We start from the raw sequence: 27,537 nt of genomic DNA, 5'->3' as shown, positions 1-27,537 counted from the left end.
ATTCAGAGCTTCACCCATGACAAGTTGTGTCTTTAATCTCCTGTCTAAAGAATGTATGGATTATTAAAAATAATAAATGACAATAATGGGAAGGAAAGAATAAAAGACCATAAATATGGCCAGGCAGGAGGCTCTATATATAATGAAGAGGGAACTTCCAGCTCAAAAGCAACAATTTATGTTCTGGGGGAATTAATGAGTTTCTCAGTGAGTTAGGGAGGATTTGGAGCTGGGGGAAATTACTCTGTTTCTCACCTGTCCAAGCAAACAACTGCAGAAGGTGGGAGGAAACTGAGCACAAGTCCCTCGGAGGACTAGCCAGTCCATACAGACTGTGGTGTGTTTCAATGGACTCGGCGTGGGAGGCCCAAATTTCAAAATTACGACATACCAACAGCATCAATTGCTCAGGTAAATGTTGGAGTCTTCCAAAACGACCTTTGGTTAAACAGATGACGTTAAACAGAACTAAAGTGAGACAGATAGCATGGTCTGCAGAAAAGGGACTGGGCAAAGGTGTGCAATCAGAAGAGTTGGCATCGGCCCGTGTACACATGTGTATACACTACATAAAATTTACCTTCAAATTTTATCTCCATCAGACTTTTCGAAACACTTCATTCTTCCATCTTTTAATGATAACAGTTCTTGAACATATCAGTCTTAGCATGCTGGAATTAATCAGGAGTGGTCAAATAAGTGGACAAGATATATCTGAATACCAGTGAGTACAAGAGGTCAAGTGGCCTCACAATCTGTATACAACCTTTGGTTTGACCAGCCCTGCAGAGTGGAACTCCAGATACAGGCAGATATCCCAATAAAAGTTGTCCATAGTTTTGGCAGTGACTTTAGTTATTTAAGTCCAGAGTCTTACCGTGCTTCCAAAGGCTAAATTCTCTGAGCACTTCCTTTATCATGTCATTTGGGAACAGTTTTTACCACCTCTTCCCCACTTTTAACGGTACGGGATATGTTTCTAATAAAATTTCAAACAATATTATCTCTGTTGCCTCTTGCTACTCCTGAAACGTATTTTTTTATCTTGAAAGAATTTAACCTTCTGTAATACATCTTCTTTGAGGGCAGCTGTATGTGGTCCACGAACAAAGCTATACAACAAAAGAGAGAAACATAAAAGATAAATGCCATTTCACCTTTAGTAGATTATTTCAGCCTGTCTTTCTAATTTAATTGTTGCATCCTTCCTTCAGGGTAATTGTATTAAGATTATTAAACTGGGATTTACACTGGGCAGATATATCAGAAGCTGGTGAATACAACATCTGATCAAAGTATGTAAAAGCATAATTTCAACAGCACAGTTTCTTCTTCATGGAACAGGTTCCACACAAAACTTCATATGGTTGACTCCTTTTTCAGATTTGGGTTCAAATAGTACCTCTTTAGAGACCACCAGGTCTAGTTTTCCTAGTCCCACTCCCACTTCCACTCACTTAGCACAACATGCTTATTTTTTTCATGACACTATGAGTTTTTATTTACTTGTAAACTTCTTTGTGGTCTGTTCTCAGCTCTTCCACCCTCCCAGACACAAGACCATGTCTGGTTACCATAGTAATCCCAGGAACTATGTAGCACATAGTAGACACTCAGTAAGTATTTGTCTAATGACAGCAGAAATGAATGCCCCGCCCTTCTTCCCATCCATCCAAATGTTTACCCTCTTCTCTATGGAAGGTACTGTGTTAGGTACAGTGAGCGACACAGAAACAGTGCCCTGTCTGGCAGGCGCATAAAGAGTTTGACTGGGAATCACGAGTAACCTGACATACATTAAAGGAGAGCAGGAGTCCGGCTCTGGAAGGCTTTGGATGCTAGACAGAAGTCAAGGAATTATAGAAGCTAAGTGCTGACTAGAAGTTCTGGCCTGTCCAATGAAACTCTGAGCTGATGGAAAAGTCCTATAATCTTCACTGGCCAGTATGGCAGCCACTAACCACATGTGGCTGTTGAGCACTTGGAACATGGTTAGTGTGACCGAGACAATGGAATTTTAAATTTCATTTCATTGGAAGCTAGTGGCTACTGCATTGGACAGCATAGGAAACGGAGCCATTTCAGATGTCATTATTTTACAGAGGTGGTGGAAAGTTTTGATTCCAAAAACATTCTTATATTCCAGCTTCTCATTAGCAGAGTAGCTCTGAGCAGTCACTTAACTAGAGTGATCCTTATTTCTTCAGGTGTAAAATGGGGATAGAAACAACCTATGTTGTGAGCAACAATTGAAATCCCCTAGACTAGTGACCGTGGCCTCTGTTGGTTACAGGTGAGGAAACAGGTGCATATAGGGGTGAAGTTCAGTGACAGCTGAGATTATAACCCAACTCTTCTGACACTGAGAGTCCAGGGGTACTAACAGTGAACTAGGTTTTTATTCAGGACACTAAGAAAAACTATTAAGACATTTGGAATAAAAGTGAAATGAGAAATGTCATGCTTTCCGAAGCACCTGGATATGGGTGCAGAACCACTGGAAGGGAAAAGGCCTGGGGCCGGCTGGACAGTTAAGGTATGAGGAGCCTGGCATATACGTTCTTCATAGACAGTGAATATGTGACAGCCTGATGGCTCAAGAAGAGAAGGTTTATCGGAACCAATAAGTCTCAGAAATTCGCTGAATTGTGGTCAAGGGAAGAGTCGAAAACTCCAAATGTGGAGATAAGGAAAACAGTGGCAATATTCACTATGATCTGTTTCTTCACATTTGGATTTTTCTCCTTTCACCAGTAATAAGTCTAATCTCTCTCACAGACACATCGCTCTTTAGAAAATGAGTACGGCAAAGATACAGAAAGAATTTAAAATTAAATTACTTTCACTTCTCTCTCACACCACATACTCTTCTTTCATCTATAATCCTCGTTAGGGGTGAAGGAGACATCAAACCAACAAAGAAAACCATGCCATTCATGTTACACAGACCCTGAAGCCTCCATGCATTATATCCTATATGTCTGGGCTTCTGAAACTCAAATCCCAAAGTGTGTCTCGGTTCCCTTCGTCAGTGCTCTCAGGAAGGTACTAAGTTGATCAACAAACTTCTCCCAGTTACCAAGGCAGCAGTCTTGGCTAAATTTCAGTGCAAATCCAATTTCCTCACATCTTTCCCATCTTTTGCTCTTCTCTGTATTTCCTTATTAATTTCCAGGGTAAATATTATGAACTCAAATTCCACAAAATCCTAATTGTCTGTATGCACAGAACATGGCTGCACTGTCATGGAGATTACATTCTTTTGAATCTGGAACACAGTTTTCATTGAGTTTACCTTATCTACACTGGTCTCTTTCCCCCAACCCACCTCTCTTTCCATTGGATCTTTACTATGGTAAGTTTACTTACCTTTGTTAAGAAAAAGTTGTTCAATTGGTAACTGCTTCTATAGCATGGCATTGCTTTTTTTTTTTGCCACAAATATTTTTATTCTCACAAGGGTTGAACAATGATAACTACCATATGTCTGAATTCCCATTTTTTTTACTCTGTTGTATATAGGAGCTAGGATTTGATAAGAAGCATTCGATTACCTTGTTTGGGAATCATACAGACTTTTTGGGTTTCTTTCTCCTGTTCTAGATACTTCTGTACTGATTGGTAACTCCAACAAATAGGTAGTGAAGATAAAGAAACAGAAATGAAATACAATTGATTCATTTTGCAACTTGTGCCCAGCCCCAGCAAAGCTTGTGGAAAGATGTGGCAACTAGATAAACTGAGGTGGGTAGGACAAATCGTAGATCTCAGTTCTCTGTGATCACAGCTTCCTCCCTCTATGCAGACAATCAGGATTCAGTCGTATTGCATTTACTAATTGACTGGATTCACTGGAGTAGAAAATGCAGACAAGATTGCTTCTATTTCAAGAGTTCTTTTCACTGTAATACATATTTTGTGTCCAGAAAACATACTTTGGAAAGCAGAATTACAACAGATGTATTATTCATATGGCATTGGTGACTATGTCCATTTTTACAATTCAGTTGTTCTGGCCCTGGTCTTTCACTGCTTTAAAGGCTGGCACAAGTGCTTTCCTGACTGGATGAAGCAATAAACAGGTGGCTTTCTGTCTTTTATTGCCTCTGAGCAGCTCTAAGTGCTTACAAAGAGGCTACCCTGCAATCTCACCCTCACTGGCCATCTGTCTCCTTGGTTGCCTGTGTTTTGATCCAGTTCTTTTCTTTTCCATTTGATAAGAATCAGCTTCTACCTATATTTCTTAAAATCTCACAGCAGAATGATCTAATTTTTATGTAAGTCATTCTGACGATTTGGCAAGGCATCTTTATGGCCAGGCCTCTTGCCTAGCAGGCATCCTCATCTTCCTCAATTCTGTGTGCTCAGTTTGCCTCACTTTTCTTGGAAGGCGCAGGCAGGGAGTTTCAGAATCAGCTGTGTGGCTTGGTACTGTTACAGCCTTTGGTTACTTAGAAGAAGGCCTGGGGTGTCCCAGCCTAGCATACCAGCAGGGAGTTGACCCACAGAGAGGTGTGGATTTCATGTCTCAATTTCTGATGCCCCAACCAGTTCCTGACATGTTACCATTTTGGATTTGTAAGAGAAGCTGAGCCTCTAGTTTATCTAGGGCACTGTGGAGAAGGGGAAGAGACTTCCTGTCCAATAGCACTGTGAATCCCCTTCCCCACTTATATTGCTCTTCAAACAGAATACATGGTGGGAGGGGTTTCCAAAAGTGCCTTTTAATTTGTATAAGCTGGCTCCCGCTTCTGCCCTTGCAGTTATGGCCTGCTATATAACCCATGGAGCCTAATACAAATGCAAATGCGAAACACCTTTCCACACTTCCAGACACCTGCAGCAGGGGGAGCCTTGTTCTTGGTGGATTGACTGCGCAGGCCTATTTTAGGCCTTGCTTCAGGAAGCATTTGCTGCTGGACAGTTCCCCTGACTCCCAGCAAGATGAGAAGAGCGATTCCAGGCAGAGGCTTCTGAGAGCTTCTGGAGCTGGGGAGCTTCTGGGTTGGGAGTACCTCTCTGGCCCTGATCACTACACAGAAATACACACACTACACAATAAAAGTAGGCAAGCTGTCAAAGGCATCTGCCTAAGTGTGCTTCCCAGGGGCTGGTGCACATTTGACTTCAGTCAGATGTTGGGCAGATATGTGTGTGTTAGTACAGCATGATTTTACCACTGAAACAAAGAAGCACTCTTGTAACTACTTCGTGTGAATTATTTCTAATTTTAAAAGTGTAAGTAGTATTTGGAAATGCAAAAGATGATATTATTAAGTTTTAAAAGAAATAACTTTTGCCTTTGTTGATATCTTTTAAATATCTTAATTAAAAAGCATTAAGTTCTACTTGTATTCCTATCTTTAGGTATATTCTGTTTCTTTTTCTTCTATAACATACATACACATATACCATCCTACTTCCCCTTAGGAAAACCACCTGACAGTAGGCTGCAGCCATCATGCATGTTACTTTCAAATACTTTAGCTTATCTCTCTCAAGAACAATGACATTCTTATACTAATATGATGCTTTTACCACAATAAGGAAATCCACATGGATTAATATCATCCAACATATTGTTTATACTCAAATTTCCCCAACTGTCCCACAAATAATCAGCTACGTAAGTTGTTTTTTTTTTTTCCTGATCTATGATCCAATTGAAATTCACACTATTGCATTTGGCCATTTATGTCTCTTTAGTCTTTCCCATTCTAGAACAGAACCCTACATCCCTCTGCTGTTCATGACATTGAAACCTATGAAGATTATATGCTAACTGTTCTGAAGAATATTCCACATTCTGGAATTGTCCAATGGCTTCCTCATTATTACACTTAGGTCAAACATTTCTAGGAGGAATGTCACATAGATGATGTCATATCTCTCCTTACGTCACCTCGGGAGGCACATAATATCAGATCGTGGTTGAAGTGGGTACTGCCTGATCTCACTGCCAGACCTCACCATGTAAACGCACATTTCCCTCTTTGTAATTAATACGTAATAGGAGAGCGGTTCCACTAGACTGTAACTAGCCTGTTCCCCAACAACCTGTCACCCAGTGGTTTTAGCATTCTTTGATCCTTGCTGACTCAGTTATTACATTTGGGATTACAAATTTCTAATTCTACCATTTCTTCTACCTTTATTATCTAGCATATTTCTACAAAAACAACAACAACAACAACAAAAAACAAAAACGCTTTCCCTCACCTCCCTTATAGGGCATTTCTATAGATTTGTGGCTTTTTAAGATTCAATGTATTTTAATCCATTACTGTCATTATTCTTTCTTATGTTCAAGTTGTCCAACATTGGGCCGGTGGAAATCCTTTCATGATAGCTCCTTTGTCCTTTTGATACGACACTGCTGGTTGGGACTACTTTCTTGCTTTCTGGCATAACATACGTTGAGGCTCACACTGTACGTTCCCCACTGAAGCCTAGAATTAGTCATTTTTCTAAGAAGCCCTGGTTCCTTTTTAGGGGGGCATGATATTTGTGAGCCAGTATCTGGTCATTAGGTATGCTCACTGTCACTGGGGAGTCCCAGTGGTTGTTTTATTTCAACAACTAGATTTTCTCCACTTAATCTGTTTGTTTGATTTTCAAATCAACATGGTCACTTTTGATTAACTCTTGTTCCTTCACATTATAGTTTCATATTGTTTAGCAATAGATGTTGTCCAAATAGGATGGAGGAGGGGGATTAGGAAGAAAAGGAGTGAGAGGAAACAATAGAGAAGGAGGAGAAGGAAGAGGAGGGTTCATTTGTCAAGTAATAGCAGATGAAGAATACCTTCGCAACTCTTGTACGTGCTGCTGTGGATTTGCAGAGCTGAGTCTACTGCATTTCGTTTTGAAGTGTATTGGTGGATATTTGTTGATGGCACCTAGGAAGAGAACAAGTTGTGATGAGTCTCTTATTCACGGCTATTAACATTATAGCAACCTGCTCTGTATGCAAAGTCTCACTTCACTTTTTTCAACATCCAGCAAAGAAATATACCAACTAAGGTGGCCATATGAGATGAAAGCAGATTTCTCAGGGGAGTCTCTAAAACTGGGCTTAAAAAACAATTCATCTCTGCCGAATTTATAGGTGGAAAATTCAATGTACTTTTCAGTAAGATGCCCTTAGCTGCCCAAGTTGGTCAGACATTAGAGGAGATATCATGAGCCAGTCCTAAGAGTCTGGCCTCTAATTGACATGAACTAATTACAACAGTTATTTTTATTTGCGCTTTTGAAATATCCAAATGCAAAGGGAAAGGACATTCCCTTTATGGTCTCCGTATCATTAAAAACAACAGAAACAGTAGCGCCATCTTGGGTTTAATTCATTAGTGGCTCATTTTATTTGGAAGTATATTAATTTTTCATAATAATAAAGCATGCCTCTTTCCACACCAGTTCAACACTTAAAAGCCATTTTTATGGGAAACTTTAAAAAATGTATTATTTCCTTGAAGCATTACATTGAACAGACTTGTTAAACACAATTAAATCTCTTCCTGGTGAACCAAGAGCCTAAGTAGCAGGTTTGTCCTGGGCTTGTGATGCAGACCGTCTCCAGAGCTGCTGGCGTAGATTGGGCTTGTGCTTCTAGACTGAATGGCCCCAGAGTGTGATGTTTCCCTTACTGTGCCTCTGAGTTTTAATTTTCTATCTGTCTTAACGCTAAGCATCAGGTTATTTGTTAGTAGTTTTGTTTAGAAAATGTGTTGATTTTGAAATGGAGTGTGCTCGATCACCAACTTGATCACAACACTGTGTTCGTAAGAGTCACATGACAGAGGGAGCTGGACTAGGATCCCCAGGAGGGCGGTGACCTGTCTGTTTCGGTCACTCCTTGATACTCCACACTGAAGAGTGAGTGGCCCACACCTGATACATACGTGTTAATGTTGAACGGGTAAGAGTCTGTGGACCTGCTATGGAATTAAGTATGCAGCCTCGAATATGATTTTGTCAAAGCCTTTTTCTACCTCTTGCACTTCTACAGCTATATTTTAAAGACTGGAGATTTCTAGATACTTAATTTTCTAGAAAAGTGGTGTATAACTGTGTCATGACTATAGTTTTCCAAAAAGCACTTTCAGTATCTCTCACTGACCCCAAGTAATTATTCTTAAAACAGCTCTTCCTCTTGTCCTGGGCGGTGGTGAGGAAATCATTTATCTAATCAAATACAGGCATACCTCATTTTATTGCACCCCGCTCTACTGTGCTTCACAGATGTTGCGTTTTTTATAAACCAAAAGCAACACTTTGCACCAGCAAGAAGATTATGATTTGCTTTATTATTATACTTGCTCTGTTGCTGTAGTCTGGAACTAAACCTGCAGTATTTCTGAGGTATGTCTGTAGTTTGCCTAATTACCATGAAACACACTTAAGAATTTTGGGGGACTGGGGAAGGAAGTTCCATCTTAAATTTCCTGTTAACTTTTTGCCTAAGGAATATTTCTTTATAAGTTTCTTAGAGTCTCTCAGGTGTTCTTTTGTTTTAGCCATACGAATGCCTGTGATTACTTCCTTCAGAATGACCCCGAGCCCCCATTTGTTTTTCCTTCTTCTTTCTAGCTCCTCTTTCCGGTTCCTATTCCAGACCACGTTCACATGAGTCTCCCTGTGGGAGCTTACTGCTCCCATGTCAGTGTATCTCAAACCATGTGCACATAGGAATCACCTGGGGGTCTTGATAAAATGCAGAGTCTGGTTCAGAATCTTTGCAGTAGGGCCGAGATTCTGCATTTTTCAGAAGCTCCCAGGTCATGCCAATGCCACCGTTGGTCCTCGCCTCACACTTGGAGCAGCCGAGTGCCATCAGCAATTTCCCAAGGCTCCTCAGACCTCCCTTGCACTGATTAGTCGCTGTCTTTGCAGCCTTAACTGCTCTCACCGTGTCATTTTAGTGACATGTTGGAGACACACTCAGAACCTCCCTTACACTACTCCACTGGGTGCTCTTTAGCCTGTGTGTTCATTTTTCTTTTTCTGAACTCCAAGCGTTCATTTGCCATGAAAACATTCAGAAATTCAACCAAGTGCTTTTCAACCTCCAGTCATTATCAAGATACGGCTTTAAGAAAAAAAATTATTTTTATGTTTCCTGTTGCATTAAAAATGAATTGCATACATTCGAGGCAAGCTCACTCCAAGAAATATGGGCATTTTTATTTTATGGGCACCAGCTATACTAATTACTGCCATCATAAAAAGTCATTAACAAGGTTGAGAAAGTTCTGCAAGGATATATGCTTCATTCTGACAGGTAATATGGTATCTCCTAATACTTCAAACACTGTCCTTGGAACTTGTAAAAACAAAGGCAAGAACTGTTGAATTTTTCTTTGGCTCTCTCTTTTGGTATGTTAACTGATGAAACTTTCCATCAAAGGGCAGCATGCTAATTTCACATGGCAAGGGTTTCTACTTTGTAGCTAAAGTCAAGGCTGAGATTTGACACCTCCTCTCCCCCAGACTACACTGCTACACTAGACAGATGTGTGAGCAGCTGCTTGTTTTGATTGCTTCTCCATAGGAACCAGAGACATAAAAAAGATGAGCCAGAAAATTAAATGCTTAGGAATCAGAGGTTTCCTCCCTCCACTATTCATCATTGCATATTTTCCTTTCTGACCCTGCAGTAAGTACCCTTGAAGACACACACAGGCTTCCAAGAATCCATGTCAGCTCATCAACCCTTCTTTTGGGAATACGAAGTATATTATAAATGTGCAAGAGAGAACGGATTTGGTGACTTACGCCTGATTGAGTTTATAAAGGATTTCACAAACTTCACAGCAAATCTGTGGTCAGGTTTGTGAATTCGGCCGAGCTGGACCAGGTGCTGATCCAAAGGGTGACTGGCTAGGTCCTCCAGTTCCTCGTCATTCCAAGCAGGGCCAAGGGAAATCACAAATAGGGCATAGCCTTGACATTTGGCTCTCGAAGTTTCTTTCTTTAAGGTTTCCCTGTCCAAGTGACTGGTTTCCCCAGCAGATATCACAAATATGACTTTGTTTCTTCTCAGATTGGGCGCACGTAAGAAGATATTGTCCAGCGTCCACTGTAAGGCGTGACCAATAAAAGCATTCCCATTCAGTTGTTGCACTGCTTCTGCCACGTGCCTCTTCATGAGGCGTTTACTGTTGTAGGTGGTAAGGTTGAACTCAGTTCTAATGGGACTCCTCTGAGTGTTGGGTAGGAAGTTGGGGGGAGCATGGCTTAACAGGGCCACCCGGTCTCCGGTGACAGAGGTCTCAGGCTCGGGCGTGATTTCAAAGTGATCTAGCAGCGCTCCCAGGAAGTCTCTTATGTCTTCAAATTCAGCACTAGCCACATGCCGGGAGCCATCCAGAAGGAAAGCAGCATCCATGTAAGACTGCACAGGGGGTGGTCTGGCTTGATCGCAGGAAGCATCCAGCTTGCATACATCTGCCAACCCAAAGTCACTCAGGGTTACTGGACAGAAGTGGAAAGATAGCATCTCAAATATTTCAACATTTGGAAACTGCATGATCTTTGATGTTAAAATAGTTACTCAATGACTGTGATAGCAACACAGGAAGATTTCCTAGCCGTGGTTTGTCTCTATCTCCAAAAGGACAGATTTTTATACCCAGCCTGTGTCTTGAATTCCATTCACTAACGCTATCTGACTTTTAAAACGTAGGCAGCTTGCAACGGAAGTTTCATCTTGGCTGTGTTTTAAATTTATAAAGCTTACAATGGACAGTTTAGCTCATGCTTGTAAGAGTATACTGTATCATTACATAAAAGCTAATGGTCTTTCAAAACGGACAATATACAGGTTAAACCAATGGCTCACACTGGGCTATGAAAAGTAATCTGCTTGAAAAGAATGAAGAAAAGCAGTGAATCTTTTGTTTCATTTTGAATAAGGGGTTTATAATTCAATGTCTGTGTACAGACCTTAAGGGCAAAACTGGCTCACGCTGTTATCTCCGCAGTGATTATTAGTTGAAAGCTCAATATGTGTTTGTTACATAAATGAGTATACTGAATATTCAAGGACTTTTATAAAACAAAGTCATTTTAATAAATATGCATATCTCATTTAAGAAAAGAATATATCGTAATTAAAAGAGAGTGAATTTGATTGACTCTGTCACAATGAATATTCAGAGAAACAACAACAACAAAAAAGGAAATAGAAGGATCTTAAAGTTCACTTAATCTTCTAATTTTACAGAAGACACTGAGGGTAGGAGAGTAACATCATTTTGTCAAAGGATACAGCAGTATTTCTGCACGTTTCTACATAGGAAGTTAGTGTTCTGTTGTTAGAGACAGGCTATGTGGGGAGGCAGGCCGCTTGGCCTGAAAGCCAGGATACCTGGGGTTTGGTCTTACTGTACCCAGTAACATGCGTTCTGTGTGTCTCTGTCCAAGTCACCCTGGGCCTCAATTCTGCACAATTCCTCTGCATAATTAGCTGATTGAATCAGATTCACCCGGAGAGCCCTTCTAGGACTGACATTCTGTAATCCTAGCTTTGCAGTAATAGTTAATGGTTAAGGATGAGAATGGCCTTTTTAAAAACTAAAGAGGAGAATGAGAATGGAATAACATACATGGAGACAGCTGGTACTTAGATATGGGCCCGGGCCACAAATAAAAGCGATTAGATAAAAGGTTAATAACCAGAATGCAGATCTTAGGGGATGTAGCAAACTTCCCAACGTTATTCTTGCTCCTGGACTCAATGTGGCTCTGGACAAGTTCTATTTCCCTTACTGAAATTCAGTAAAATTTTATGACCATGTTTAATTGTCAGATGACAGAGCAGTCACCTGTGTACAAGGCAGTTTCTAAAATCAGGGACAGCAGGCTGCCCATTTGTTCAATTTTGTGGGTTTTTTTTAATTGCAGTAAACGACAGCCAAAATATCTTCCATTATATGCCTAAGAGACAAAACAAGCGTTTAAGCCAAGAAATGGAGCCAAAATCTATCCCCAGTCACACATGTGCAACTTCTGACTGTGTAATATAGCAGCCCGCTGCTATAACTGACATGTTTCAAAGTGCAACTGAGATTGTAGAGGGAGGGATGCACCTCCCCACAGTCTGGTTAGCACATTAAAGGCTTTGAGTAAGAACGCCAGTCCCTAAGTGACCCTGTGCAATTGAGAGAGAGAGAGAGAGAAGGGGGTGAAGAGGAGATTGGGAGGGGGGGAAGGGGAGGGGAAAAGGGGAACAGAGGGCAGGGGAAGGGAGAGGAGGGGGGAGAGAGAAGAGGGGAGGTAATGAGGGAGAGAGAGATTGATTAGAAGGAAGCAGAGGGGAAGACAGGAAGAAGGGAGCGTTATTAGAAGAAATTCTACTTCTCCCTCAGAGTTACCACCTCCCTGTGAGGTCAGTTACACAGTAAGAGTTACACATTGATATATATAGAGAAGGAGAGGAATTAAGCATTTCCTTCAAGGACAAATACAGTTTCAGGGAACAGAATAATGGGATCTTTGTTCCTCATAAATTGCAGTCGTTTCAAAGCCAGTTTTCCTGGGTTTGCTCTGGCTGTGAAGCCCTGAGCAAATTATTTCATCTCTCTAAGCCTCACTTTCCTCATCTGTAAAATGGAGCTAACAATAGTTTAAATGTTTTACGGTGACTATGAGGATTGAATGAAACAATTAGAAGACTGCTTGGAACACAATAAGTACAATAGTTTAACTACTAAGTGTCATCATCACCACCATCAGTGTTATGTAAAGCTATCAGAAAAGTGCATGGTTTCTGATAAATATTTGATAACGGTTAGCTCTCACATCCTCCCATAATCTCAGCAGCATTCACTCTTTTCACAATTACTAGAACATTCAAATTATTAGACTACTCAAATACAGGTGCAGCCAGTTCTCTAGCTAGGCCTATAGACTGTATAAAAAACAACACACAAACAAGCACTGCAAATCTTTTTGATGATGCTTGACATTTGGGAATCTATGAAGCGTCTTTTCAATGAGACATACATGAGTTTCTGCTAATTTCCACCTCTACTTTAAAACATTTCTTTGGGGTTGTGAACATTTGAGATTTAGAAAACACATATATATACTTTACAACATGAAAAACTTGGCAATGAGACAGGCTAAATTTTTCTAAAAATCATTACTGTTTCCTGGAAGCGGCATGAAGCAGAGAAGCCTGGAATGTAACCCTCCTGATGTGACACATGGAGCCGACCTGCTCGCTGAGCTGAGAGCACCGCCCCTGGACGATGCAGTGTGATGAGGTGAGCCCCAGGGAAATTCTCCCAAGGCCACGCGTGTCCTTGCTGCCGAATCCCAGCCGCTCCTGCCAACAGTGCCTCAATATATTTAACAGGCTTGATCAAATTACGTTCTCTCTGTGGGTCTTACCAGAGCAGAAAGTGCACCTCTGGAGTCTCTCTAATGCCGGCATGTAGTCGGTCCCAGATGGAACCATTATTACTTGGAATGTGCCAGTGTCGTCAATCTGCAGGAAGTAGAAGCAAGAGAAGGAACAGCTTAGTGGGTGGGGCTGTAGGAATTTCCCAGGATTGTTCAGAGAACTAAGAGGTAGGGAGAGCAACGCTGCTGCTTCTACGGTGGCACAGCATGTCAGGGTGGCGGAGGGCACTGCCTGGGTTTAAGCCCCGACACCCCCTTTAGCTGTATGACAAGTTACTTTACCGCTGTTTCCTCATCTGCAAAATGGAATAATGATACTACTTTCCACTGAACAGGGCTACTGTGGACATTAAATGAGTTCATAATTGAAAAGCACTTACTGGCACAGGGTGGGTGCGACATGGGTCGTTAGAGACTACAAAGCACTTTGCTATTCATGATCTCAGCAACCCAGTGAGTTTGTTCTTATGTTCATCATCCCCATTTTACAGATGAGGGAACTGAAGCTCAAAGAAAGGTTAAAGTGTTAGAGAGGACAAAGGTCTCAAGGTCTGGGCAGTTCTTACTAAATGCTATTCTTGCTAAATGTTACAACACAGCACAGTATTTTGCAGACACAGCTATAACAGGATGAGCTTGACTGGAACCCAACTGAATAAGTGCAGCCAACTGCAAAAAAGAAATCAGTTTATAATTAACCAAATCAGGATCAGTTTAGCCCCCTGCAAAGAAGAAATCAACATGTAATTAACCGAATAGTGTATACAAGTAATGGCTATAGCTCCTTTGGAGGAGACAGAGCTTTGGATGTGAATCTCCCGTCTCCTTTACTTGCTGCAAGTAAAAGAAACTACCTAAGAACAACCATGTCTCGTTCTTGAACAGAACACCCCAAGTGGTGAACCCCTTGAATTTGGGAACAAAAGGACTGATCCAACTACACTAGACACAGAAGCCATTTAAGGAGGATCAGAGACAGCCCCCAACCCCCTGCCATGCCCCAAGTTTCAGAAGATCAAGTGAAATCACAGGATGCATTTTACAACTATCTTTGAGTCCCCACTAGGCTTGAACCAGGCTTGAAGCTGGCTTTACAGTGCAGACAGAGATCCATGACCAGGCAGCTAGCTCTCCTGTGTACAACTCCCAGCCCTTTCCAATTTGGCCTTACTGTTAGTAACCTACCTGGGGAGTTTGAGGCTTGGAGAGCAGGGAAAAGAAAAAGGAGCCTCCAGATTAGTGGTTGCCAGAGGTGGGGGAATGGTTGAAATGGGTGAAGGGGGTCAAAAGGTACAAAGTTCCAGTTATAAAATAGATAAGTCCTGGGATGTAATGTACAGTTAATACTTTATACATATTTAAAAGTTGGTAAGACAGTAAACCTTAAAAGTTCTCATTACAAGAAAAAAATTTTGTAACTATGCAAGGTGACAGATGTTAACTTATTGTGGTGATCATCTCACAATATATACAAATATTGAATCATTACATTGTACACCTGAAACTAATATCATGTTATATTTCAGTTACACCTCAATTAAAAAAAAATGTTGTCTTGATCCCAGGTGGCTTATTTAGAAATGCTACACAGTAAGATTTTAATCCTTAATCTAAGAAGCTCCAACTAGAATGGCTTTTCCTTCATAAAATAGTTAAATGATTGGTGAAGTTATAAAATCAGTCAAGTGGCTTTTATTGTAGAGCAATGATTACTATTCTAGCCATAGAAGTGACATCAAGGAATGTTTATTGGCCTTCCTGATTTACCGTGTTTCCCTGAAAATAAGACCTAGCCAGACAATCAGCTCTAAGCGTCTTTTGGAGCAAAAATTAATATAAGACCTGGTCTTATTTTATTATAATATAAGACTGGATCTTATATAATATACTATAAGACCGAGTCTCATTTTACTATAAGACTGGGTATAATGTAATATAATACTGGGTCTTATATTAATTTTTGTTCCAAAAGACTCATTAGAGCTGATTGTCCGGCTAGGTCTTATTTTGGGGTAAACACGGTAGTATCTTTATACCCAGCAGCAACTCAGAGAGTCCCTTGCAGAAGCACTAGAAGAGCAAACCTGGGTTTAAGTCCTGACATTGCCACTTCTTAGCTGTTTGGCCCTGGGCATGCAAGTTAAATCTCCAGGCTCAGTTTTCTCATCAATACAATGGGAATAACAATTATATTAGATTGGTTCAAAAGTAATTATGGTTTAAAGGGTTAAAAAATAAATGCAAAAAACAATTATTTTTGCACCAACCTAATACCTATCTCATACATAGTACTGTGTTTCCCCGAAAATAAGACCTAGCTGGACCACCAGCTCTAATGCTTCTTTTGAAGCAAAAATTAATATAAGACCCGGTTTTAATATAAGACCTGGTTTTTATATAATATAAGACCGGGTATAATACCCGGTCTTATATTAACTTTTGCTCCAAAAGACGCATTAGGGCTGATGGGCCGGCTAGGTCTTATTTTCCGGTAAACACGGTAGTATCTTATACCCAGCAGCAACTCAGAGAGTCCTTGCAGAAGCACTAGAAGAGCAAACCTGGGTTTAAGTCCTGACATTGCCACTTCTTAGCTGTTTGGCCCTGGGCATGCAAGTTAAATCTCCAGGCTCAGTTTTCTCATCAATACAATGGGAATAACAATTATATTAGATTGGTTCAAAAGTAATTATGGTTTAAAGGGTTAAAAAATAAATGCAAAAAACAATTATTTTTGCACCAACCTAATACCTATCTCATACATAGTACTGTGTTTCCCCGAAAATAAGACCTAGCCAGACAATCAGCTCTAAGCGTCTTTTGGAGCAAAAATTAATATAAGACCGGTATAATACCGGTCTTATATTAACTTTTGCTCAAAAGACGCATTAGGGCTGATGGGCCGGCTAGGTCTTATTTTCCGGTAAACACGGTAGTATCTTATACCCAGCAGCAACTCAGAGAGTCCTTGCAGAAGCACTAGAAGAGCAAACCTGGGTTTAAGTCCTGACATTGCCACTTCTTAGCTGTTTGGCCCTGGGCATGCAAGTTAAATCTCCAGGCTCAGTTTTCTCATCAATACAATGGGAATAACAATTATATTAGATTGGTTCAAAAGTAATTATGGTTTAAAGGGTTAAAAAATAAATGCAAAAAACAATTATTTTTGCACCAACCTAATACCTATCTCATACATAGTACCGTGTTTCCCTGAAAATAAGACCTAGCCAGACAATCAGCTCTAATGCGTCTTTTGGAGCAAAAATTAATATAAGACCTGGTCTTATTTTATTATAATATAAGACTGGATCTTATATAATATACTATAAGACCGAGTCTCATTTTACTATAAGACTGGGTATAATGTAATATAATACTGGGTCTTATATTAATTTTTGTTCCAAAAGACTCATTAGAGCTGATTGTCCGGCTAGGTCTTATTTTGGGGTAAACACGGTAGTATCTTTATACCCAGCAGCAACTCAGAGAGTCCCTTGCAGAAGCACTAGAAGAGCAAACCTGGGTTTAAGTCCTGACATTGCCACTTCTTAGCTGTTTGGCCCTGGGCATGCAAGTTAAATCTCCAGGCTCAGTTTTCTCATCAATACAATGGGAATAACAATTATATTAGATTGGTTCAAAAGTAATTATGGTTTAAAGGGTTAAAAAATAAATGCAAAAAACAATTATTTTTGCACCAACCTAATACCTATCTCATACATAGTACTGTGTTTCCCCGAAAATAAGACCTAGCTGGACCACCAGCTCTAATGCTTCTTTTGAAGCAAAAATTAATATAAGACCCGGTTTTAATATAAGACCTGGTTTTTATATAATATAAGACCGGGTATAATACCCGGTCTTATATTAACTTTTGCTCCAAAAGACGCATTAGGGCTGATGGGCCGGCTAGGTCTTATTTTCCGGTAAACACGGTATTAGGTGGGTGCAAAAGTAATCGCGGTTTTTGCAAATATTTTTAACCTTGCGGTTTAAAAGGTTAAAAATATTTGCAAAAACCGCGATTACTTTTGCACCCACCTAATACTTGTTGGAATTAAACAGGACAATGCATATAAAGGTCTTATCTGGTATAGAGTAATAAATAGTATAATGCTGTACTTTCTTATGGAGGCTTCTGAATTTCGCTCCTCCCCCTCTCACGCTCCCCCCAAAGTTCTGCGAAAGGCTTAACCCGCTTACCATAAATGAACGCTTGATGGAGGGCACGTTGCTGAAAGCAATCACGACGGGAATGATGTCCAGGGCACTGAATTCCATGGTGGCCGTGGTGATGGACTGGGCATCCGCAGATTGACGGCTGCTGAAAAATGTGGCGATTTTTCTTGTGTGAGCCCCTGGGAGAGTTCGCTTGAAGACATTCCTGGAAATAAACCTCATGGCTTTGCCGATCTCCCTGCTGTCTGAGGATCTCTCATAAGGGATAGCTTCGATTTCCTTTAGGAGCCGTGGCTTCTTGTAGGCATCTGAGAAGCGGATGAGGTGCCTGGCGTGGGAGTTATAGGTGAGGACGGCAATGCGCGCTCCCACGGGGCACCTGTTGTCCCGGACTCTGATGCTGCTCACCACGGAAGACATCATCTTCTTCATCTGCTCAAACTCCTGCTCTGTCACGTCCTGGGACTGGTCTAAGGCAAACACCAGCTCTGTTGGATGCACGGGGCACTCAGGTTTTCCTAAAAGCCAAGAATATGCTCTTGATCATTTAAGTAGCATTTAAGTAGGAATTATCTAAATATTAAAATAAGCATTTGAAATAGTAAATATTTAAATCTTGAAAAATTAAAAATGCTATTCTAAAAACTGCCTTTGCTCTTTTAAAGCAGAAGGAAAGGTCTATAATTCAAATTGAGTTGTAATGAAATTTGTAATTTAATTACTGAATTCCTTAATAATAAAGAGCTTATGGATATACCCTTCCCTACAGAGATCGGATCAATGGCATCATGTTTGTTGCTAGAGCTTTACTCAATTAAATAAACTAAAACATACTTTTTTATTTTATATACTTACTGAGGAAATGTAACAGGGATTAAAAAGGAATGGGTGTAAAAGCTCTGTTGATAATTTCAGAAAGACTGGACGAGAACTGATTGACATACACTGTACAGACCATTACATGTAAAGACAGGAAGCTTTACAGGGAAGTATTTAGAACCCTGACCCACCTACTTCCTTGTCCACGTGACTTATCCTCTCTATGCCTCAGTTTGCTCATCTGTAAAATGTCAGTCCTAATATTACCCACTACATAGGCCTGTGTTGAGGAGTAAATGAATCAACATGGATAAAGCACTTTGGATCACAGTGCCTGGCACATAATAGGTGCTTAATTAAGATTAGCCATTACTATTATCACAGACTTTTTCACTGTGAGAGAGTACTATGTCACTTAAAATAAGAAAATCTTTAATAATTTTATTGTTTAACAGATAAAAATTCAATTTTAACCAATAAATGCCTTATTGCTTAGGGAAACTCTGAATTATGATTGTTAAACTCGAATATAAGTGTTAACTTCAGATTTATTCTTTGATGCCAATTCATGCATTCTAATTACCCTGCACTTATCACAGTTGGCAATTTCTATTTATCTGATTATCTGATTAATGTTTGCCTCTCTCACTAATTTAGAAGTGTGGAGACAGGGATTGTCTCTCTCTTGATCTGCCAAATTATTAGTTCCTGCCGTATATCAGGATCTAATAAATATTGACTGAATAAAAAAAGAGTTGAACAAAGGACAGCTCTTTGCAACAGATACAGAAAGAAGAAAATTTTAATAATGGCGGAGATAGCTGGTGTTGAGATGTAGGCTGGTAAAAGGAAACCCCAAAGGTGTTCTTCTCTTGGTGTATGTGTGGGGTGCCTCCTCTCCTTCAGACGCCAGCAAGTCAGATTCAGAGACAATAAATGCCGGAGGAGGCCCCCCAGCTCTTCAGAGGGAGCTCAGGAACTCAGACCTGTTGGGGCTCACATAGGCTGGCCCAGGAGGGAGTCTCTCTGCTGTGGCCCCTCAGTGCTAGTTAATTATCTCCTTCTGGTTCTGGACTCCATGACCTTCACAGGCAAAAGGATCAATAAGAATAAACATTCAGCCCCAAATTAAACTGTGCATCTTAATGGAGACAGAATTTATTAGCTTCTGAGTCTAATTGAGAGTGCTGAGCATATATATATAAATATATATATATTTAAAAATCAAGGTTACATCAATTTTATAGTGAAAAATGAGTGGAATTATGACCAAATATAAAAGTGGTTCCGCCAGCTTTTTGTTCGGGCTGTTACTGCATATGGAAACAACAACAACAACAACAAACAATGCAGATTCAGGTGTAATTTAGAGATAAAGGGAAAAAAAGATTCCTGGCACTGGCTGAAGAGATGAAAAAAATCAAGTTTTCAGGAAAAACACCAAAGGGCTGATGCAACTTGCCAAATACATTCTCTGAACTCCAGCAAGCTGCCCGGAACCCAAGGATTCTGAAGAACATTAGGCTGGATGGTGGGACCATGGTGCCACCTAGGAGGCCGTCCTCACAGCACGGATTGCCATGTGGAGATCTAACATGGCTCCATGGCCACACACTGTATACTGGTGGTTGCTGCTTGGCACAGAACAGGTCATGATGAGGACAGACGGAGACCAACCAAACCACTGCCATGCAACTAACACACAGCAAGGTAGCCCTCGCCCAGGATTCCATCATTTGCTTGAAATACCACAACGACCTCCTAACTAGTCCTCTGGCTTTTACACCTTATCCCTCCTACAATTCACTCACCCATAGCGGCCCAAATAAGTGTCAAACAACTGTTCATCAGCTCATGCTCCTTCCTTCATACTTTCAATATACTCTTTAATACTCTCCCACTACAATTCAAAACCAGTTTATTATAACCTGCAAAGCCCAGTTTGATCTGGTCCCTGTTTACTTCTCTATTTTTTCACATGATAACCTCCCCCTCCTTCACTCTGTCTCAATCAAACAGGGCTTCCTGCCAGTTGCTAGAAAACGCCGAGGTCTGTCTTGTCTCACAGCCTTTGCATTACTACTTCTTTCTGCTTAGCTCTTGCCAATGTGGCTTTTCTTTTATTCTTCAGCCCAAACATCAAAGTCATTACCTCAAAGAGGATCCCTCCATCCAAAAACATTTCTCGCCCTGCCCCCAACACAATTCTGTCCTTTCCCTCTTTCACAGCCAAGTATAGGATTCTATAATTCTTTCATTTGTTTATTATCTGGATCCCTTGCTAGAATGGAAGCCTCTGAAACAGGAATCATGCCCATCTTATTCAGCCCTGTGTCCCTAGTGCCTGGGGCAGACTAGCACATAATAATAGGCTTTCAATAAATATTTGTTGGATGAGTGAACAAGCATTCAGAGGGCATGGATTGGTGGGTTTACACAAAAGGTCTAAGGGTATAAAGGTGTAAGAGAGAGATGATGGATTTATAGGATAATATCATGTAATGGGCATTTGTAAGACTTAAAAACTATCACTGAAAGATAAAAAAAAAATCAATTTGGTAATTACCATCAGGCATGATGAGCTCCATGGATTTCAACATGAGCTGAGCTACACATTCAGCTTACTTGCTATCTTATCATCCCTACTTTTATTTTCCACATTTTCCCCTCTGCACATTAATTCCTAACCACTAAGCTACAGAGACAATATGACAAATAGAGAGAGAGATATAAAATGAAGGAAGGGATATTATTACAAAAACCTAACAGTAAGATAAATGGGAATGTTAGTCATTAAAATATTAATACTTAAAAGAAATTAAAAAAAAGAAATCAAACCAATTGGTTGAGAAATTGCTGTGAGACTCAGCTAAAATGGAGTGATTTATTGGAGGCAGGTCTGTGCTACCAGTATGCGGTGGCAAAGACAGCCCAGGTAAAATTTATATCATTTGGCAGGCAACACTTCAGTCTAACTCATCTTTCCAGGTGTGACATTTTTTAGCTTGATTATAATGTGCTCTATAAATAAAAATTACTCACCGTGTCCGCCAGCTGCAGAGGAAAAACAAAGGATATTGGGTTATTATTTGGTAGAACAAAATTCTGCACTGTGTAGGAAAATATTGGCAGCTGAGATTCTGTACTATGTGTTTTTTGTAGATGACTCAAAAATCAAAGCAACAGACAGGGTTTGGAGAAAAAGCAGATGGATCCCCGCATCTTGGTACAGACACTGCTCCTTCAACAGGGAATTGGAATGGAAAAGGAGTGGGACAATAAATCATCAGCCTGCAGCCAGCTGTCAGAGGGAAAGGACTTTTGCCTGGGAGGGAACATTACATTGCAGAGAGGTCCACTGAACTTGGAAAATTAAAACTTCTAAATTCTTTGCTCTAAAATTTCTCCGTGTAGGTATCTACAGCTATTGATTTCACATATATGTGTGTGTGTATATATATGTGTATGCATAAAACATCAGAGATAAATTTACTCTGAAGCAAATGAAGCTTAAGCTTTAGGTCTACACTGCCCCATAAGGAAGCCACTAGTCACATGTGACTTTAAATTTGAATTAAAATGAAATGAAATTTAAAAATTCAGCTTCTTAGTTACACTAAGCACATTTCAAGTACTCAAAGTCACATATGGATAGCAGCTGCCATATTGGACACTGCATTGGAACACTTCCATCATTGCAGAAAGTTCTACTGGACACCACTGCTTTTGACCTCTCAGCTGTAGGGACCCCTTGCAAGGGTCTGGAAGGGTTCCCAGCCATGTGGTCATATGAACAGGTGTGTGATTTTATACTATGCGGAAGTCATTGGTTATGATTTCCTTTCTTGTTCTAAATAACACTTGCTTTTGAAATAATTTTGTACCTACTTTTGGATTTGTAATTTTGTATCAAGCTCCTCAAATTTTACAAGATCAGGCCATATCATATTTGGATCTACCCTTGAATCATTATAGTTCTCATGGCTCCCATATCAGTAGCCTACATGCTAATTCAGCCCCAAAGCAGCCAGTCTTCATGACCCAATGTATATACCAGGGTGCCAAAAAAAAAAAAAAAAAAAAATGTATACAAGTGGACACTTTGGTCAACGTTGCTCAAGCAGTAGTTCGCTGTAATCAGAAATGTCTGGACACTGATGGTAACCACTTTGAGCACCTCTTGTAATTGCAGAAGTCAAACGTGACTTGTGTTCATCTTTTGTTATCAGTATATATTGAGTATTTCAATTTTAATACAGTTTTCCTTTCTTAAAATGTGTATACATATTTTTGGCACCTTCTATATTTTGATTCTCATCAGGGATGGCTCCATTCTGTTACACAAAGGCAGAGTTAAAATCAACCCTGCATTCAAAGCTTTTAAAAGTCTGTGTCTCTGAGACCAATGCTTACTACAGAAGTGGGATCTAATGTGTCTATTTTTCTGCCCCAAAATGCCTTGAGGGAACTTTTGACTCGTCCTTTCAGTCATGATGTTTATCTGGGAAGTCATTACGCATTAGTAGTTAAACATTAAATAGGCGACCCTCTCCTCATCTTGTGCATGGAATTCCTTTGATGGTGCTAGCACCTATTTTGATAGAGGAGTCTATTACAAGCTCCTATAGCAAATTCGAAAGAACATTTGCCAAATCAAAATGCTTTTTCACTTTTAAAAATTTGAGAGGAAAAAATATTGGCAGAATGAGTAATTTTTACAAGTAAAACCAATCGGTTCAACTAAAAGTAATCAAGCATAACTTTCCAGGAAAGGAGTAATAATCTATAAACCAAAATCAGGGCTTCCACCCACCAGGACACGCTATTATCATAGCTCTTTCACACCCGGTGAATTCAATCCTGTTAGGGTCAGGTGTTAATAATCATTTTAAAGAGTTTACTGTGATTGCCCACTGATTGATTTCACCATCAGGAGAGTTCTGACCTCATATTTCAATTTCCCTAGATTAAAAACACCCAGATATATCATTACCTAGTGCTTGGAACAGGTTCCAGTAGACATGCTGGCAGCCAGAGAGGGAGTTAGTTAATAGTCACCAGTCTATGCTGACTCAAAATATATGCAATGACATCTCCAATTTAAAAAAATTGGCCAGTAAATTGTCTCAATTTTGAGTGCAGAAATTGCTTCTTTTCTTCTATGAATGCTGAAAACGTGATCATTTTAAGCAGGGTACTTACGACTGTGGTCCCGCACATACTGAATGACCTCACATGTCTACAGATAAAAAATAAAACAAAATAATTAACCAACAGACTGCTAGGTCTCAAAGTTTAAAAATCAATAAATTGAATGGAGTGTTCAGAGCACTGCTGGAGTCAGGGGATACATACGGAAAATGAAGCCTGTCCACTGGCCCCTTTCACACCCTAGGAAAACAAAAAGAGAATGTGGTTTCACTGTTCTAGACATACACATCAGTAGTCAAAATATGCACCAACACTACCTTAAGAAAGTGATAACTTGTTCAAGATTTTATTCTTATTTAGAGGGGGGAAAAGAATACCTGTAGATGTTCATCACCTAATTGACAATAACATTCTAAGGGGAATAACCTACAAGCAGCAAACGTAATGAACACAAGCCTCCACAGGCCACTTCCCTCCAGCAGCCCCAGGTCTGGATGACAAGGGTTGTCCAGAATCTAAGGGTGGAGCTGACAATGTGACACTGGCAGGGACAGCTATGGCTTAGCACTAGACAGGGCTGAACCATCCATTGTGGCTGCCCCTCCTAAAGGCAGGGGTTGGGAGTGTCTCAACCTGGTGTTTTGCCTTGGCCACTGAGTAGTAGCTGAGCTAAACCTTAGTCTGTTCCCATCATCCATTTGATGACAAAGGGACCAGACTCAACCCGAACATCTGGAAAGGTAATCCCAATGATCTTCCTTAAATGAATCTATATTTATATCGATATATCTATCTGTCTGTCTGTCTGTCTGTCTATCTATCTATCTATCTATCTATCTATCTATCTATCTATCTATCTATCTATCTTTCTTTTACATCTGGATTGGAGATAGAAAATCAAAGTGGAATTGGTTTTTAATTTCATGTGTTCAATCCCATCTTTGGAACAGGAAGTGTCTGGCTAAGGGAGACACCCAAAGAAAAATGTAATTGAGCCACTCAAATTCCTGAAGAAAATAAGTTCCATGTGAATTCAACTTTGATTATTTATTCACTCATTTATTAATTTCATCTCATTTTCCTTCATTCGCTGATCATTTAGTGAATGTACAAAGAGGGCAAGGATTGGACAGATAAATTTTACTGATAATTGCAAAATCTCATTTTAATCTAATACTGTTAATTTCCTCTCTCAAGTCCCCTTACCTCCCAAGAAAAGGCAACTGATATTTAATGAGCATTATTTTCCTTCCTCTTTCTGAGCACATAAAGGTGGAAAATAGTTGCCAAGTTGCAAAAACAGAAAGCATGCACATTTGGAAAATGAAGACATCATGCACTGACTTTTTCTTTGGGAAAGGATCTGGTGTGATTTATGGCTGTCAACTCACCTTGCGTCCAGGAGGTCCCGGCTCTCCAGGGGATCCTGGTTCTCCTGGAAGCCCAGCAGATATCTCAAAGCAGAATTTATTTACTTTAAAATTATATTTATACATTTATGTATGTTTGTGGGTCTGGGTGTTTTAAATTTTAAAGACAGCATACACTTTCATTTTAAAAAATTGAGAGATTTCCAAAAAGCACACAGAGGGAAAAGAAATCCTCAGCAATCCCCTCTCCCCCAAATGATGATTGCTAACATTTTGGCATCTTTTCTTCTGGTCTTTCATTTATTCTTTTGGTATTAATCTACATATTCTTTTCTTAATATCATTTTATACTTTTATTCCTGTTGTTTTTTTAAACTAATACATCTCTGGACATTTTCACGTTACTAAATATTCTTTTGCAAAATCATTTTTTTCTTGGTTGCACAGTATTCTATTACCTGGATATACCAGACCTTATTTAATCAGTCCCTTACTGTTGGCATTTAAGTTTGTGGTTGTAATAATCAATGACACTATAAAGTTATATGTGCGATTATTTCCTTGGGGAAGAATGCTAGAACTGGAATAGATGGATCAAGTCAGAAATTTTTATCTACATGAATTTTTATCTAAATTTATCTAAATTTAATAAGTGACTCACATGAAAAATAAATGAACAAAACAGAAAAACAAAAAATTAAATATAAAAACCCTTGAAACAACAAGAAAACCTTTAACAGTTGGCTGGAAATCTTTGTAGTGAAATGGAGAATAGCAGCAGTCACAAAAACAATAGTTTTTGACACTGCATGCCAGGAATTTTTCCATGTGCATTCAACAATATAATTTATCATAAGGAAAGCTAGAATTTAGTTTAAAAATTAGGACCATGTTCCTTTGTTCATTCAGAATGCCAGAGGATTTATAACCTTTATAGGAATCAAAAGTGAAAGTGTCTAAAATCAACTTAACGTGTAAAGGCATTGCCTATGGAACAGCAAGTATTCCAAGGATATTCACAGTATGCTGTGGACAGGGCACAGAATTCTCCCCAGATGAGAACCACTGTAAAGAATCAAATCACTTCACAATATTTGTTAGGAATACAACGGCAATCCCTCTGACATTTGACAATCTCTGGAGACATTTTTGGCTATCCTTAAGGGTAGGGAGACAGGGTGGTTGTGGGTAGGGCAAGGCGAGGATGCTGCTGACATATTCTAATGCACAGGACAGCCCTCACAGCAGAGTCATCCAGCCCAAAAGTTTGAGAAACGCTGCCTTAAGTATATGCATGTGTAAAGTTAATTACAAACATATAAATACATACAAACATACATTAGACATAAAATAAGACAGATTAAGAAGCATGGTAAATTTTTGAAAATGCGTCAGTTGGGGGAAACACCAAGGTGAAGATTTAGAAAACTTATTAATAAACTAGGAATGTAATGATTCCAAGAGAACTAAAGAGGCACTCAACAGTTAAGGCAAAGCTTTACCCAAATCTTCCAGTAGAAACAACTCTTTGAGAGAGAAAACCTGGAAGTTTTCAGTGTCTAAACTTCAAATTCAGCAATATTCACGTAGCTTGGCAGGTGAAACACCCAAGTTACAAACAGTAATAAATTGTCCAGTGTGGGGGAAAAAAGACATTCAAGTAACCAAAGGTCAAGAGAAAAAGTACCTACTAGCTTATTGTTTTTTTAAAAAATGATTAATGTGCCATTGGAGGGAGTGAATCCAACAAACAGCTGAACTTGTGAGCAGGCTTTCAATGTTCAAGGGTAAACGGCTTCATAACAAGCCGAGGGAAAGGATCCAGAGATACTTCAATGCAGATAACATCTAGATTAATCTGAAAGTCTATCCCAATTATCTTTCTAATTTTATCAGTTTTCATCTTTTTTTTTTTTTTTTAAGAGCATAATGTTAAAGGATCGTCATCCAAAAACACATATGAGGGAAAGAATTATAGCTGGGAAGCAGTCCCTCTTGGGAGAAGCAGGATGGAGGAAAAGAGCAGTTTCTTTATAAATAGTGTCTAAAGTTCCTGTTATATATACTTTGTTAAAACAACAACAACCCAGATAAGAATAAAATTAACTATGATGACAAAACTGGAAAATCACCTCAACTATCAAGTTTTATCAGACTGTGTGTTTTTCTGTTTTGCTAAAACAGCCATCTCATACACAGTCTACGATACAGCAGATGCAAAGCTATTCTTAAGCCACTGGAACCCGAAAATGCTGATGCCTGTGAGAAAAACTGGAGACTCCTGTTTGATCCACAATATGTCACCACTCCATGGAATAATAAAGACATATTTCGTTACATAATAAATGGAAACTTTCCGTATAAGGAGAGGGCGTTTCAGGGTATACACCTCATTAAAACAGTTTAACAAAACCATCAGAGTGAAGATGGCAGTGTACATTAGGTTGCAGGAAATCTGCCAGGGACATTCAATTTCACTGACCATATTTTGGCAGCGCAGACCTGTTTTGGACCACAAGGCGTCCTTTAAAACCTTATTTCCAGTGTGAAACAAGGGTGCCTTAGCAGCCAGAGCAGGGGAACTTGTTCACTAAAAGCAAAGAGTTCC

At 39.7% G+C, this 27,537-nt stretch overlaps 2 protein-coding genes across 2 annotated transcripts in view; both read right to left on the bottom strand.

The window, feature by feature from the left end:
* Positions 1–616: 616 nt before the first annotated feature.
* On the bottom strand, positions 617–20,223 carry LOC141567338 (collagen alpha-6(VI) chain-like). The gene is given in 7 exon segments (XM_074314083.1): positions 617–1,041; positions 1,043–1,112; positions 6,806–6,899; positions 9,778–10,449; positions 13,399–13,495; positions 17,614–18,125; positions 20,220–20,223. Coding segments are annotated over 7 exon segments (1,500 nt in total). The 3' UTR covers positions 617–990.
* Positions 20,224–23,454: 3,231 nt separating this feature from the next.
* The window catches only part of COL6A6 (collagen type VI alpha 6 chain), a 105,870-nt gene continuing 101,787 nt past the window's right edge, over positions 23,455–27,537 (bottom strand). The window contains exons 29-31 of the mRNA XM_019725970.2: positions 24,951–25,013; positions 23,764–23,799; positions 23,455–23,647 (exon numbers count right to left, since the gene is read on the bottom strand). Of these exons, the coding sequence (XP_019581529.2) occupies positions 23,594–23,647; positions 23,764–23,799; positions 24,951–25,013 (153 nt within the window). The 3' untranslated portion in view covers positions 23,455–23,593. The remainder of the gene's footprint in view (positions 23,648–23,763; positions 23,800–24,950; positions 25,014–27,537) is intronic.

This window comes from Rhinolophus sinicus, linkage group LG10 (genome assembly GCF_036562045.2).
Source record: "Rhinolophus sinicus isolate RSC01 linkage group LG10, ASM3656204v1, whole genome shotgun sequence".
Classification (NCBI taxonomy): Eukaryota; Metazoa; Chordata; class Mammalia; order Chiroptera; family Rhinolophidae; genus Rhinolophus; species Rhinolophus sinicus.
This window is presented reverse-complemented; position numbering and strand designations above follow the sequence as displayed.